This window comes from Bacillus rossius, chromosome 1 (assembly GCF_032445375.1).
Source record: "Bacillus rossius redtenbacheri isolate Brsri chromosome 1, Brsri_v3, whole genome shotgun sequence".
Taxonomy (NCBI): Eukaryota; Metazoa; Arthropoda; class Insecta; order Phasmatodea; family Bacillidae; genus Bacillus; species Bacillus rossius.
In genome coordinates, this window is record NC_086330.1 from 101,702,607 (window position 1) to 101,717,842 (window position 15,236).

General features: G+C 37.9%; 1 protein-coding gene across 3 annotated transcripts in view; it reads right to left on the reverse strand.

Annotated features, from left to right (window-relative positions):
• LOC134540863 (alpha-1,3-mannosyl-glycoprotein 4-beta-N-acetylglucosaminyltransferase B) overlaps positions 1 to 15,236 on the reverse strand; it is a 577,977-nt gene that overhangs the window by 191,269 nt on the left and 371,472 nt on the right. For all 3 annotated transcript variants that reach the window (XM_063383880.1, XM_063383897.1, XM_063383889.1), the window contains one exon: positions 3,391 to 3,516. In XM_063383880.1, the coding sequence (XP_063239950.1) occupies positions 3,391 to 3,516 (126 nt within the window). The remainder of the gene's footprint in view (positions 1 to 3,390; positions 3,517 to 15,236) is intronic.

Here is a 15,236-nt window from a genome sequence, read left to right on the forward strand (position 1 = left end):
TGCACCAAGCCTCCTAGAGACAGGTCAGCTTCTCCAATGCATACAATAAGATTATTGAGCAAATCTGCAGCTTTTGAATGCTCCAGGAAAGCAGATGTCAGATATTTTGTACAAACACAACTGTTTTCTGCATCCCAATACTTTACAACAATGTCCATTTGCCCCTTTTGGCAAACATCGTTTAAACTTTCGTCAATTGACAAAGCATAAAATGGGCTTTTCTGAACACTATGTGACACACATTTCGCAAAATGGGGTCCAAGTCCATATGTTATGCTGTATGCAATTTTATCCTTATGCATTTTCATTTTAGAGGCTAGAGAGCTATCTGGGAACATAATGGGAAACAGCTTCACTGCTAATTCTCCCGAGCGGGATGAAGCATGTGTGAAAACACAGTGAGTTGCCCACACAATCTCTGCTTTTGTCACACTGTCATTAACTAGGAAAGTTGACAGCCTTGATGGTTCAGCAGTATGTTCTTGGCTAGAAGCAGACGTGCTAGGCTTAGGTTCTGGCAAAGATGGACTGGGTGTATTAGCCTGAGGAACACTCATGGAAGGCCCGTCAGTATCCATGGGTATAGCTCTGAAGGAAGACAGAGTTTTTTGTTTTCCAGATTTCAGGCAACTGGAAAATTCACTATGCTTCTTGCCTTTCTCGTGGCTTTTTATTGCATTCACACCAGAGTGGGACACATCAATTTGTTTTTTACAAAGAGAACAAAAACCAAAAAATTTATCTTTGCCTTTTCTCAGCCAAGTTCTCCATCCTTCTTCTTCCAACCACATCTCTTGGAAGTGGCACTTACCCGGCATCTTGTAAAAAAACTGTTACACAGACACTTCATTCATTAAAAAAAACTGTCAACATAGTGAACCGTGGGGCAGTCTACAACTATTGAGCCTTGTGGGCGGTTAAAACAGATTGGCCTACATGAAAATATACACACTTAACCAACTCACTGTAATTTTAATAAAAAATAAATTACCGATTGTTAATTAGTGAGAATGGGGCCCATTTCTACTTCTTTCACAAAGAAATATCATTACAAAAAACGCCGGCCGTTTACTAATTGTAAATAATGCGTCATAAAACGTAGCGGCCACGAAATCAAAAAAAAATAAACTTAACCTCCCCAAACTGTTGTACGCCGGCATATTATTAATTATAAATTATGTTTGGCTGAAACATAATAAACTATAACTGCAAGGACACCAAAAAATACCGTCCGCGAATAATCCAAACAAACGCAGTTGTTTCATGTGAGAGCAAAGCATATAACATATTGCCAACATTGATCGAAGCGTAGGTGAAAGTGAGAACCAGTCTAGCAGTTACAGCGTCATTATTTAAAAAAAAAAAACATATTCCTACATACAAAACCTTACATCCTCACTGAATAAAAAAAAGGGCGGAAACGATATATCTGTTCCTTAAATAAATAATTAACAACGCAACAGCTTTCGAAGTGTGCTTGTCAGCCCTGGGCGTCCCACGATACTCGCACGTGGTACAAACACGATTATTATCCTACACTTAATGTTTGGGTTTGCTCTTGTTGGTAAGATATATGGTCCCATTGTACTAGTACGTACACAATAGTTCTCGTACGTTTGTTACATCATGTAATCGATCGGTATTCTTTTCTCCTCGCTTGCACTTGACAAAGAAAAAACACTACGGACGGCGCAGTGAGATAGATAGCGAGAAAGATGGATATTTCAGCCGTTATCTCTATCGAAGGGAGAGCAAGTAAACAGGTGTTCCAGAGGTTTTTGCGAGTTACATCACATTTATGTTCTCCACAAAAAAAAATCGGTGCCCTCTTTCCAAACTTCGTGACTTTTCGGTGACTTCCGTGACCCTACCCCAAATTCCATGACTTTTCCATGACTTCCGTGACTTCCGTGACCAGTAGACACCCTGCTTTTAGGAATTTAGAAGGAGAATATGTATTATAATCATTGTAATGCCTTTTTTTTTTGTATTTTAAAACTTGAGATTATTTTTTACTCTATTTTAGTTGACCAAGTATATTCCAGGGTATATTCACCATAATAAAGTTTCATTTGATACACCAATACGTTTGGTATTTTTTCCTTAATGTTTACGAAAGTGACTATATACAGGTTTATGTAGCTACACATGGGACTGCCATATTTGTAACACATTTCCGTTCATCAACTTCCGTTCCATTTCCAATAAATTACTCCTACAAAATTCCTCACACCGAGGGAAATAATTCTACTACTACCGGAGTGGTATGGACGCGCTGCACTGCCAACCACGAGTGAGACAGACTGTGCCACGTGAAGCCCCGCCGGGCCAGGGAAGGGGCGCGGAGGGGCGTCTTGACCGATGTCTGCCCGGCTGGAGCGCGGTGCGCCCCGCCTCACTCCGGGAGATTTCCCCCGCGGCCGGGCAGCGCCGTAGTCTCCCATGCCCGCCGCAGGGTCCTTCTTCCTTCATTACTGGTTACACACTCTAGCATGTTTCGTAAGAAACATCAATAACGGGGGGGGGGGGGGAGAGAGAGATAATTATGCAAACACACAGAAAACAAGCCAAAATCAGCCTTGTCAGCCAGGCATCACAGAGAATTTCGTTGAAGGAATTATTACGGCATATAAAAACACAGTGGACTGCAACTGTATCGTTTGTGTCAGCCCAGTGTCCGTCTGTGCTGTGATAATTTTCCGATTCCTTGCACGGAATTCTTTGTTCTGTCTGCACATTTAACATCATCGGCTGATTAAAGCTTGTTTTCTGTGCGTCGGGTGCAACCGTCTCTGTTTGTCCTATCTTCGGACAGTGCAAACAAACGGGATATGTCAAAAATTGTTTGCGCTCCCCATTTAACTGTGAGGTAATTCCAAGCCAGTCGTTCGCCCCTCCCAAGATCCGAAGCTGTGTCCGTGGTGCCTTTGTGTGTGTGTGTGTGTGTGTGTGTGTGTATATATATATATATATATATATATATATATACTGTATAGAAGTCGCGAGTGGATAGGATTTACTCTACGTTTTTCAGAAGCGTATGATGAGCAGCTTGGGAACTTCACCGCTGCAGTGCGCTGCCGTAACGCCCTGTATCGTCTTAGTTGTTATTTACACGTTAGAGCGCAGCACTGTCGCCCGCTGTCATTCCCCGCACCCCCCACCCATCATTCACTGCAGCTCAAGGTCGTTCAACGGGAGGGGGAAGAGGTGTTTGAAGAGTTCGACACTTGTCCGCTAGGGACCACCACAAGTCGATGCCCTAGAGATGGTGGCGATTGCGGCGATGAATTAACCAACTACCTCAAAACCGTATTAGAAATTTGAACCTGGTCTGGCGACTTCTATACAGTATATATATTCAAAGGTGGTGCAGCAGATCAGTCTCACCTGGTCCGGAGACGAGCACCAGCAGGCTGCACGGCACGAAGATGAGGGCGAAGATGAGCAGGTTGCTGCGGCGACGGAGCGGCGCCAGCGGCAGGCTCAGGGCCATCCCCTCGCTCGCCCCCGGCCCTGCAACGAGCACACGTCCCCGGTCACTCGCGCGCTCCCAGCTCTGGACGTACGGGAAGCCTACCACTCACGTAGTTTCGGTTCCCTGCAAGAATTTCCGAAGATTTCCGAAGTTTTGCGTTTTGGTATTAACGCCACTTCAGCCGCTAAATCAGAAGTTTCCAATGAAAACAAGCATGTTGTCACTGACCTAACCTAACCTAACCCTTCGATTTTTTTAATTTCAATTTTTGAGAGAAATCCGAAGTTGCACGAACGTGGTAGGGAACCGAAACTATGTGAGTTGTAGGCTTCCCATACAAGACACGTGCGACAATCAGAGAACAGCGTGACGTCACCCCAGCCACGCCAGCGCCTGGCGCTCACGTCGGGCGGAAGACGAACGCTCGACCCGCAGTATGAATCAGTTTTTTTATAAAACATATAATTAATTATGAGAGTTAGTTCGAGGCAAGCCTAGTTGCATTGAGATATTTGTACTGACAAACTTGTTAAAACTCGATTTACAGTTGCTATGAACACATCTCGGTGAGCTGGTACAGTTGGTTGCCGCGACCTGTTCACAGACGACAGCACGGTCGCGGCACAAGTGACGAAATAATTACAAAAACAACTTGCAGACAAATGTTACGGTACCTTTTGCAACTACTATATAAATACAGGTACTAATCAGATTGGCCCGAAACTTTAACATAATTCAAAGAATATTATCTGAAGCTTCTGCAAATGTTCATAGTTCACAGAAGTCCTAGAATTTGAACGTTTCACTGAAAAAATGGACATTTCAATTTTAAACGTATCTCTACAATGATGCGCGTTAAAACACTTAAAACTTAGGCTACATTCACAAAAACAGCGCTTTGAAAAGTGCTTGAAACTGAATGGCGACTAAGTGAAAATGTGATGTAGATATGCAGTAAACTAAAACTTTCAATAAAACCTTTTTTTTTTCATGAGTTTATTTTTTTAATGACCAAACGGTACTTACACTCTGGACACGCCTCGTAAGTGGAACATAAATATTCATGTTAAATTAAGATATTTGTAAATTTGTACGATTAAATGAAAACAAATGTATCACTACAAATTAGTGTTCGCAGTAATACTGGGTTTAGACTCTTACACGGGCTTCTATACTTGGTGTTGTCCCAGTACCTCCAATAGTTAAAGTTATTTGTAAACCGTTCCCTGAATAGTTTTCTAGTGTTAACTGTTTATTTATATTACTAAGCATGATAAAATATAAATAAATTTCAATATTCAATTATCTTTTCTATGGTTTAAAAATGATGTTTGAGTGAAACATCAATTAAAATATAAAACTACGTGTCAATTTCAGTAAGAAACTCTCAGCATTATCTCGAAAAAAACGTATTTAATGTATGCAAAAATAACCATAGCCATGTGTAGTGCAGTTTTAAATATCTTTCCTGTAGTATTACACAACTTTTGTAAAAGTGTGTGGCGGTGAGGAAGGACAGAAGACGCGGGCCGACTTGTGGGGGTTGTCTCGGGGAAGGCGACAAATCCTCGCCGTGTAGCTCCGGGATCTTCCCGCACGCTCGCCAACCACTCTGCGCGCGATGGAAGTTTCCTCTCCCCCTCCATTTCAAGGATCGTGCGTTTCCCGACCTTATTCCCCCCCCCCCCCCCGTTATCAAGAGTGGATTCCGGATTTGCTTCCCCTCGCCCCGCCCCAAGGACCTGTTCACGCGGTGGCGGTCTTTCCAGAAGCCATCCCGGAAAACAAGTGCTATTCCGTTTATCCCCGCGGCACAGCGAGACCGTGGAGTGAGTGAAGCACTATTGAATGTTCGCATATGTTCCCTTCGAAACCGCTGTGCAACATCGCAAACTTGACAAACGTATACAACCAGGGGTAATTTTTGTTGACATGTGTACTAAAAGCACTCTCCTCTTATCAAGGGCGCCCATACCCGGGGGCAGGGGGGGGCCGTGGCCCCCCCCTAGCTTTCAGGGAAGGAAAAAAATATAGTGTAGTCAGGTGTTTTACTTTAAAGAAAATTATTTAAATTCGGTATTATGTAGAAGTGATTCAACACGAAGATATTATTGTATATCGTTTTTTACATGTCTATTTCATTTGTTATGTTAGTTCAAGCATTAGTTTCTGCTGCTGCGATATAAGGTGTTGTGTACAGGGAGAAAACGCTGTTCAAGCGCAACGCCCGTGGCGAGTCATTCCCCTTCGTATTCCTACCCAAGCTCGCGCGATAACACAACACAACAGATTTAGACCAGTCAGAGTTAGACGACGCGACAGTTGACATGTGCTTGTAGACGGCGAAATGTTTTGCTACTTTTTCGTCATAATAATGTGTATGTTCACAAATAACATCTCAAAACAGAGATTTTTCAATAGTCTTTAGGTCTACCTACAGTTTTATGCATCTGGTCTAGATTTAGTTTAGTGTATTCAGTCAGTATAAATAACTTAAGTGCAAATAAATAAGTGAAAAGTGTAAAGATAAAAACCATTGTTATTATGTAGTGTTTCTTAGTTTTCCTCATTCGTCACATCCGCTCAGAATATTCACAATTTTTAAGGTAAGCTAACACCTTTAAAGTTACTCAAATAAGAATTATTGTTCAGAAAAGTCTACAACGTAAAATTTATGTTGGAATTTTTAATTTAGAGGAAAACCACTTTTTCCCTTCAAAAGTGTTTAAAGGGATAAGGATTCCGCTACCTTCAGTAGACTCGAAAGCAATTTACACTGGAATCTCGATTTTACGTATGCTCACAGTCGCTTGGATTGCATTCGTAAAATCGTTATCTTCATAAAATTTCAAACACCCCACCCTGTGAAGATACATGTTATAATTTATTGAACGGAATATATATAATATTATATAGTAAAAACAATGACTGCTGTCTGCCCTCTGCCCTCCCCTTATTTTTTTTTTTAACATTCCACAACTTGCTTCATTGCACGAGTGATATAAAAGCGACATCACAGCGACTAAACACAGTTGCACCACGCATTGCATCATGTTAACTTTTGTGTGGTGACAGTAGGTTGTCCGACATGCCTTTCTTGGATATCTTTCCTTTTCGTAAGACGCGTGTTACTAAAATAAATTTATATTTGAGTTTGCAAACTTGTCCACTCCTTGCCAGAGACGACTGAACACAGACGAGACTATCCAGGGTCGGGTTGATGAGCTGGAAGAATTCCCTGCCTTGCATTTTTATGGACTTCACCTTATCATATTTATCAGTTAATCTTTAACAAATCAGCTTGAAAAATATTAATGAACGCACTTTTAGTAACATAATCGAGGAGAACAAGCACACAGTTCAGTGTACACCTGTACTGTTTCATAAAAGTGATCATAGGTAGGGACTGGAAAAATTCGCGGTTTCAATGACCACTAGGATAGACTAAACGATTCTCCTATGTACTCTGGCAACTATCACATGGTCATTGGCTACCGACTCGGGGAAACTGTTTACTGCGATTCTTATGATTCGATACTTCTTTTGTTGAGTGTTTGCCATTGGCTCAGAGTCCTTCAGGTAAATTGCGGTCCAATCACTGACGCAGCATTAAGCTAAACGAGTTTGGATTCCAGCCTGTCTCGAAAGGAATCCGCGAATTTTTACGGTCTTTAATCATAGGCTTATTTGGTGAAAAAAAACGCTGCTCTTTAACGACAGACATTCATTAAAAACACAGTACATTTTAGTGCGAGAAGCCCTTGAATTTGTGATAGCCATAGGGAATTATTTGTTTGTATAGTAAGTTAAAAAAAAGCTTAGTTGAAAATCCGCTCGTCACGTCTACTTGCTGCGTCACATACCATTTTTGAGCGTTTTTTACTGGGAAACCGATGCAGCGAAGGTAATTAATGCGAAAATTGTCAAGATAATGCCTAATGGCTTGGGTTGCTGGATATTAGCGGAAAGGAGAGGAAGTAGCTACTCAATATCGTTTCTTTCTCTCACGCTTCTCAAGGTTTCAAGCTCAGTTGCTATGTTCACGAGCTGGAAATGTTGGAATGGGTAAGGAATGTTGAGTATAGTTCATTTGCGGTAAAATAAATATTTTTACAGCCTTGGCATAATTTTTCAATCTAAGAAATTTCGAACTTTGCGACAAATAAAGTGTACCTAGTCCATTTTTTCTTTTCGATTTTGAGTTTGATGCCGCAATAACTTATACAATATTCACTAACGGTAAATGGCTGTTGTATTAGCTTTAAAATATGAATACGCTGTGCATTAAAAATTAATATCTTTATATGTTTTCATAGTGTTTTTTTAATTTTTTTAAAAATATATTTTGGTGTCAAATTTTCCGAATTTTAGATGGTTCCTGAAAAAAATGTATTCGTAAAATCGCGGCTTCGTTCAGTCCGGGCTCCGTAAAATCGAGGTTCTAATGTACTCTTAATTCTGAAGTTAAGTTCTGAACATGTTATTTAAGGGTTTATCAATGCCGTATTTACGCGCAGGCTATCTAGGCTGTAGCCTATGGGCCCGCACCACAAATGGGGGCCCGCACCACACGACACGAAAAAAAAAAATTATACTGCGATGTGGATCTTCTTATATTCTTAAAATACGCGTCGACATAGTATGTCCAGTTGTTTTGTGTGGATTAATTGCGCCGAACTAAACTCTTCTGTGGAAAGCTGATATATGAGTTATGTCAGCATTTAGAAATTTTCGATTATTTTCATTGGTTTTGGTGTCACTTAATTCCTTAACATCTAAATACTGTTTGGTTAAATAGTCTAGTTTAATAATAAACTAATTTTTTCTGTGCTTTACTACTGAATCCATCTGTGCTAATTTTAAATGATAAGCAATTATGATTCATATCGAAACATAGTAATATTCATTTAATTGTGAAACAATTTTTGACTGTAATTATAAGCGTAGTTCAGGTGTTACATTTAAAAACAACTGTTTTCTGACTGTGATAACATACTCAAATCGTTTCTCTCCCAAAGTTGAATATTTTGATCAACACGTTTTAAACTTTATAATTATTTTAATTTAATTTGTACGCGACATTTATTTAGGGGTAAAGAGAGCAATTAGTTGAAGGACTGTATTCTTGATATCCGTGTACCCGAGACGCTTCAAAAGTATAAGGACTCTATTCCTGCATTTGTGTTTCTAAAAATTCATTTGTTTCAATAAAATAGTTAATATTTAATTAATAAAGTAGCCAATAAAGATTTTTTTATGGCGAATGAGTACTGTGGTCTATTATTTTAGTAACAGGACAAAAAATTTTAACAGGGTCAGAACTGGAACTATTTTATGGCTAGTAACAAGCCGCAGTTAAGTCTTCCAAAATATTAAAAATACTTCATACCCCTAAGTCTGGCCCCCCCCTACAAATTATCATATGGGCGCCCTTGCCTCTTATGACTTTGTAACTTTTTTTTTTTTTTTTTAGTTAATGTAACTATGATAGATTAAAGAACAAACATTCCGACCACTGAGTTGTATTCCTTGCATCAACACGCCGGTCGTTATCATCACGCAATGTTGTGTTATTAGTTTTGCCAAGAACTATCTTGGAGTGCTAACAAAATCTTTAAAAATTACTACGTCCACCCTAGGCACGCATTTCTTTCCAAGTGCACAGTACTCGGAAGACAGAATACGGCGTAGTTTGTACACTGTTAAGATTGTTCACCGTAAATTTACGAATAACGCTGGTTACAAGTTATCCATTGATCTTCATAAATGTATCGTTATCTTCGTAAGTTTACGGGTCCAAAGTTCACTTACGTACTTTGAACATGAACCCACAAAACTAATCGTAGTATTTAAGAAAAAACATTCAGCAACTGGCTGAGACTCGTGTAAAAAACATACTAATGAATACACAGTATGTTTACCCTGTTTATACGGAAGGGAAAAAAAAGGAATTCTGAAGTTGAAATACGCCGTAGTTTCTACGAAAATCCAGCTATCTAAAATCAAGAATAGCTCGTCGTTTATTTGAAGTGAATTCTTCATTGAAAAGTTTTTAAATTGACTGTAATTCCTAACGGTGAGGCCAGTAACCTCGGCGGTGTGGATGGGAAGGAGTGCGCTGCCCGAGACTTCGATGTGTGCGGAACATCATCACATCCAGCAGCCTGTCATGATGCAGGCCGTAATGAGTCTATCGCTCTTAGATTGCAGTACACTGTTGCCAGACTGAGTTCTGGTATACCATCGTTAATTATAATAGGTTTAATATTCCCAAGATATTAATTCACAGCATTATTACAGTTGAAGTCTTTCTGAAAAAAAAAATTCAATGCTAAAAACTTAATTATTTCACAGGAGAAACTAATTGCAGCATTCGGTCGCTATTAATAACAAGGCATTCCAATAAATTATGTGCTATACTGAAACAGCGCCAAAATTTATAATTTTAAATTATATATAAAAAATAACAGTTGAAATCAAGATGGCATCTTTCAGTTATGTCTCCTTAGAAAGTAAAAATTGAATACTATTTAGATGATGTTCTTTGTGATGCACTCCAAGAAAAGTATTTCCGTTATTACTGTTACAAATTTTCATTTGCAAAATACAATTCTTCATAATTTTTTTTTTTAATTTCACTGCGTTATAAAATTATGTCTAAAACTGTTGAGTTCTACGGCGTGTGCGTGGCAACAGAGCACACCGAAACAAGGACAGAGCTAACGGCAGAAACCGTGCATTGGAAGGCGACAGTGAATGTCCACTGAGACGCTGCACAGGAGGCAGACGCGCTCTCGTCATTACAGTGAGTACTGCGTCGCCCGGGTCCAGGAGGCGATGATAGCGATACTTCCGCCGACTGCTCCGTCTGCCTGCTCTCCCTTTCTTGCCCGGGGGGAGGGGGGGGGGCTTGTCGTATCGACCACTCCGAGAAGAGCTGGGCGTGGCCCGCCGTCCGCCGGCCCGATAACCCGCCTGGCGATTGTTGCCCGCAGCAAATTGACGGAGGGGGAAAAAAAGTCCGTTGCTTGAGTAAGGCCAATAAAGTTATCTGCCGGGGGGAAAAAAAAAAGCGAGCCAGAGATGTAACATCTAACCTCGACTACGAGCAAATTCATGTGTTCTCACAGTGAAAATACTCTGATAATTTAAAAAAAAAAAAATAACTCGGACACTAAATTTAACATAGATTTCTTTCAAATAGATGGCATGTCCCTGAGTTGTACCAAAACTGTTACACATTCAAACATGTTTAACATTTAAAGTAAAGATTGAAAGTATGTGTTAGAATTTATTGAATTATTTCGTATTTAAAAAGGAGCGTGTACTTAGGTACACACGTTAGAATTTATACTTCCATGGAATTACTAAAATACAACGTGAAATTAAAAAAAAAAACTTTATTACACTAAGTATAAGTTTGTATATATGTTTTCGCTTGAACGACTAAAATCAGTCTGAAAAATACTTCCTACAAACAAACATTAACGTTATTGAACTTAAGATTTAACTGAAAAAATTTCATCGCGAAATTCTTTTATTATTCTTGGTGTCGAATATATGTAAGAATAACAATTTGTTGCCTCTATAGGTACAGTATTATCTGAGACAATCTATACGCTGCGCTATCTTTACATTTCAGTGTTAACTAAGGGTTGTAAAAATTGTAATCCCATTATTCTAAAATATTATAAGTGAAACTTCTTTGCTGAGAGTGCAACTGTTTTCGAGCGTTATGATAATTTATTTGTGTGGAAAAAGAGTTGATTTGTGCAATTAATTTAAGTATCATTCATTTTAAGTGAATAGTGCGATTGAAAATGTAAATAATTTATTTCTATGTATACCTAATAATCAAGAAGTTTCACTTCTGTCCCACGTGGACTCACGCACAGTTTTTTTAGATGCTATTATTTATTTTTGCGATAATATAATGTATTAAAGGATAGTTGTACTATTATAAAGTTTTTTAAACCTGTAAGCGGTGTAAATTATGCGATGTTCACGAAAGCAATACATACGAATGATTTCCGCAGGGTCGCCATCATTTCAATATTTCTGAGACTTCCACAGATGGCAGCATCGTGGTTACACATTTCCGTTCCAATCGATTTCCGTTTTAATCACAAAATTACTCCTACCTAATGCTGTAAACCAAGAGCTAAGCTGTTACTCGTAAAAAAAAAAAAAAAAAGATAAGGCGAAATCAGGACTGCCCTGAAAATCAATCTTTGGCTGCTATAGAAAACGAGCATAAGTCACAAAATGACCTAAAAAAAAAGGGTATTACGTAAACAGAAGCACATGCTCGTTTGGTCTTAGTATCATAAGTTAGCAGCATACACTATTTTTACGACATAACACTAGGATTAAAAGAATAATTCATAAATTTAAAATATCAACATATAGAAAAAAGGTTTACACGTCTTGGACTGTTATGCCTGACCGCGCTGGTAATCTGTTTCATTCGTCTGTTGTCTCGTCTGCGCGAGATAACGCGATTAAATCGGACATTACATCAGGTGACTTCGTCGCATATAAAGTGACTTCTCACGTAAACAATTAAAGAAAGTATCTGTTATAAATTGAGCCGAAGATTTTGAAGTAAAAATGCTGTTACGACGATTTTATCTTAGCTTATATTTTAAACGTTTCTTTTAAAAAGCGTAACGTTTGAATTCGTGGCCACAATAATCATTTTGTTTTAGAAACAATTAACATGCGAATTTACCTTTATAACCTGTTTAATTATGTTCTTAACAGTTTTGCGTGATAGACGCAAGGATATAATTAATTAGCCATGTTCGTGGAAGTGTTAATAATGACATGCAGAGGAAATATCACAATGAGACGAAAATAGATGCTTATGGTTCCCGAAAAAATAATAGTCATTTTAACTAGATATCAAGTTCTTGAAGTTACTGGACACTTTTTATATCATTACAATTGTGTAAATTTTTATTTTGATAATTTCTTAAATTTACATTTTTCTTATTTCTTAAAACCACAAATTAATGGCTATTTCCAGCATTATAATATTTGTAGTCATTCTGACACAAAAATTACAATACTTAACACCAATTATTATTTTACAAGACACTATTGTAGCAGACTGTCTTTATTAAAACAGAGACATTCCAAAAAATTATCTGCTATGCTCAAAAGAGCAAACAATTACAATTTAAAGTGATTTAAAAAATATTGCAAATAATAGTTCAAAACAAGGCGGCTTCTTTCAATTACCTTACCTATATCAAAGGGTCGTTCACACTAAAAGTTTATGTAGAATATTTTTGAGCGATTTGACTTGTAAAGCAAACTTTAATATTACTTTTAATATCTCATTGATTTGACTTTGACTTGTAAGACGTTTTAAGTGTCGGCGAAACAATTTAACATTTGTGTTTAAATAAAGGCGTAAATTAGCAAATGTTACACTGTCAGTTTTGTGTCCTTGTTTATTAAAATCACGTTAGTCGAAGATCGTTGGGTTTTGCACGTGTCTGTCTCGTGCATTTAAAATTATTTATACGTGCGATACATGACGATTAAAAAACCTGTAGTGCCTCAAATGTGAAGGTATCGGAAGATCTCGATAAACTTTTATATTCAAATACAAACATTTACAGTGTCATTACATTTTGTGTGTTGAATTGTATTTGAATGTAACAGTTGCGTATTTAAAGAAACTAGTTAAATACAATTGTACAATCATATTTCTGGTATTTATAATCACCACTGTAAAAGGAGCCAATTTGGGTGTATTGTATTGGCCATTTCTGTAAATATGTATAACATTGTGATTATAGTATCCAAAGATGGCTATTGTGAAACAAATGGCTTAACTTTACCTCATATTCCTAATTCAACATCATTAACTAACACAACCATTTGTATCTAAAAAAACCTTAAAAATGTCAAATTAATGTAACAACCCAGGTTACTGCCCTTCCTACTTGTTAAATGGTTTATTTAGCCTAACTATTTATTACGTTATCTTATATTCTGCACTATGGTTACGTTGTTAAATATTATTTAAATAACAGATTTTTATTCATTTTAAGAAGTATTCTTGTGTTTGGCATATGTTTTAGGATCGTAATTTACATTATTTCATGCTTTTTAAGGTGTACTGACAATTTTATTGTGTTGAAGTGAATCAGCTCCTAGAAGTTATATTTACCAGGTTGTGTATTCGTGTATCAGTATTTCTGATTGTGATTTCATTCGTAAGAGCGTTCACGTAATTTTATTTTGTATTTTTTTTTTTGTTTGTCATGATTCTTTGTTTGAAGGAGCTGATGCAATTGTTGGCTGGTTGCGTAAGAATGAGATAAAGAGAGAGAGAAAGTTCAGTAACCGTAAGAAAGTACTCTGTAATTTATCGGGTTGCTGTTGTCATGTGTCATGATTGCCTGGTATTTTTTCAATGCAATTTTGTGATTGGTTAGAAGTGATGTCACCTGACTTCGTGATTTTTTCTTGCTGTAATCTCTATAGAAAAAGCCTCGTTGCGAGAGGTAGGAAATTTGTATACTACTATAGTTTCGTGAGGGCTGTGCTGTGATTGGTTGGACAGATCACTTCCTTCGGTTGGATGCCGCTGCGTAGCCTCGCTCGTACGTCAGCGTCAGTGCGAGGTTCCTGGAGGTCGCATGTCGGGCGGTGGCTCAACATTAACGTGTAAATGGTTTGAAGAGAGAATTTCGCGCCTGTGGTCCGGGCGCTACCTGGCATAATCAAACTTTTTCGTGTTTTGGAACTTTTAATTAGAATTCGTTGACCAAAGTTGCAGGTATTTCGCCCACGTCAAGGATTGAGTGAACTTTGTCTTTGTTACGAGGACTGAGTCCTTCGGGTTGTACCGTGAGTTCGTGTGCAACCACGGGACATAATCGCGAACTTTACCTTTATAATACAACTAACTAGCACAAAAGTCTGATAATTTTTTATTATTATACAGAAGGTTAACCATTTAGTGGGTAGTATAAACAGCGCAAATCTTATATACTTGAGAGCTTTGTACCATCCACGAAAATAAATATCTTAGTAAAAAAATTGGCTAAATTCATCACGTACAATTGCACTACAACTATTGAAGTATGACTTTCAGGAGTATCGTGTGTGTGATTGTATATCTACACGTAGTGTACATGGACGGTGCAAAGCTCTCAATCTATAAGATTTGCGCCATTTATACCACCTACTAAAGAGTTAACCTTCTGCATAATACTGATAAAAACTTTTAAAAAAAAAAGTGCTAGTTAAGAACACAGTTATGATAATATGCGAATCACTTGATACTTTTATTATGAATTCGAACGCATCAGTATTTTCATAGACATGCTTAGGCTTTATAAATCCAAACTCACACGTCAACACCCATTCCCACTTTTCGCCCATGGGTAATGTAAAAATTGATTAGTCTTGTCTTTATTTTTAATATAAAATTGTTTGTAACAGGGTGATTTTGCTTCCGTAGATTCGGTGGCACATATTGCTTTTAAATACCATCTTTTAAATTGTATAAAACAAGGTCGCTATCCACGTCTGTCTGTCCGTTCGCTTACTTCTTCAAAACTGCACAATGGAATTCTATGCGGTTTCCACCATCATTTATAGAATTTCTTCCGGAAGGTTTATGTGTGTGTAATACATTCTCATTAAATTTAAATATATAATAGAAATATCGATATTTTGTAATCAAGTCGAAAAAATACGATTTTAGGGCGCTTTCATGGCTTATTTAGACTTATGC